At 51.7% G+C, this 588-nt stretch overlaps 1 protein-coding gene across 1 annotated transcript in view; it reads left to right on the top strand.

Moving 5' to 3' along the window:
* LOC123489886 (unconventional myosin-XV-like) overlaps positions 1–255 on the top strand; it is a 5071-nt gene extending 4816 nt beyond the window's left edge. Inside the window, exon 4 of the mRNA XM_045220233.1 lies at positions 8–255. Within this exon, the coding sequence (XP_045076168.1) occupies positions 8–109 (102 nt within the window). The 3' untranslated portion in view covers positions 110–255. The remainder of the gene's footprint in view (positions 1–7) is intronic.
* Positions 256–588: the final 333 nt, after the last annotated feature.

Below are 588 nucleotides of genomic sequence, written 5' to 3'. Positions count from 1 at the left end.
TGTCCAGGGTCTGGAGCTGTGTCGGGTTATCGCCATGCACATGGAGAACATGCTGTCTGTCCGGGAGAAGAGACTCACCCTGCCACCTAGTGAGATCACTCTGCTATAACACACTGTCTGGGAGAAGAGACTCACCCTGCCACCTAGTGAGATCACTCTGCTATAACACACTGTCTGTCTGTCTGTCCGGGAGAAGAGACTCACCCTGCCACCTAGTGAGATCACTCTGCTATAACACACTGTCTGTCTGTCTGTCCGGGAAAAGAGACTCACCCTGTCACCTAGTGAGATCACTCTGCTGTGCAACACACTGTCTGGAAGAAGAGACTCACCCTGCCACCTAGTGAGATCACTCTGCTATAACACACTGTCTGGGAGAAGAGACTCACCCTGTCACCTAGTGAGATCACTCTGCTATAACACACTGTCTGTCTGTCCGGGAGAAGAGACTCACCCTGTCACCCTAGTGAGATCACTCTCGCTATAACACACTGTCTGTCTGTCTGTCTGTCCGGGGAGAAGAGACTCACCCTGTCACCTAGTGAGATCACTCTGCTATAACACACTGTCTGTGGGAGAAGAGACTCA

This window comes from Coregonus clupeaformis, unplaced genomic scaffold, assembly GCF_020615455.1.
Source record: "Coregonus clupeaformis isolate EN_2021a unplaced genomic scaffold, ASM2061545v1 scaf3407, whole genome shotgun sequence".
Lineage (NCBI taxonomy): Eukaryota > Metazoa > Chordata > Actinopteri > Salmoniformes > Salmonidae > Coregonus > Coregonus clupeaformis.
Note: the sequence above shows the minus strand (reverse complement) of the source record. Positions and strands in the feature narration are given on the sequence as shown.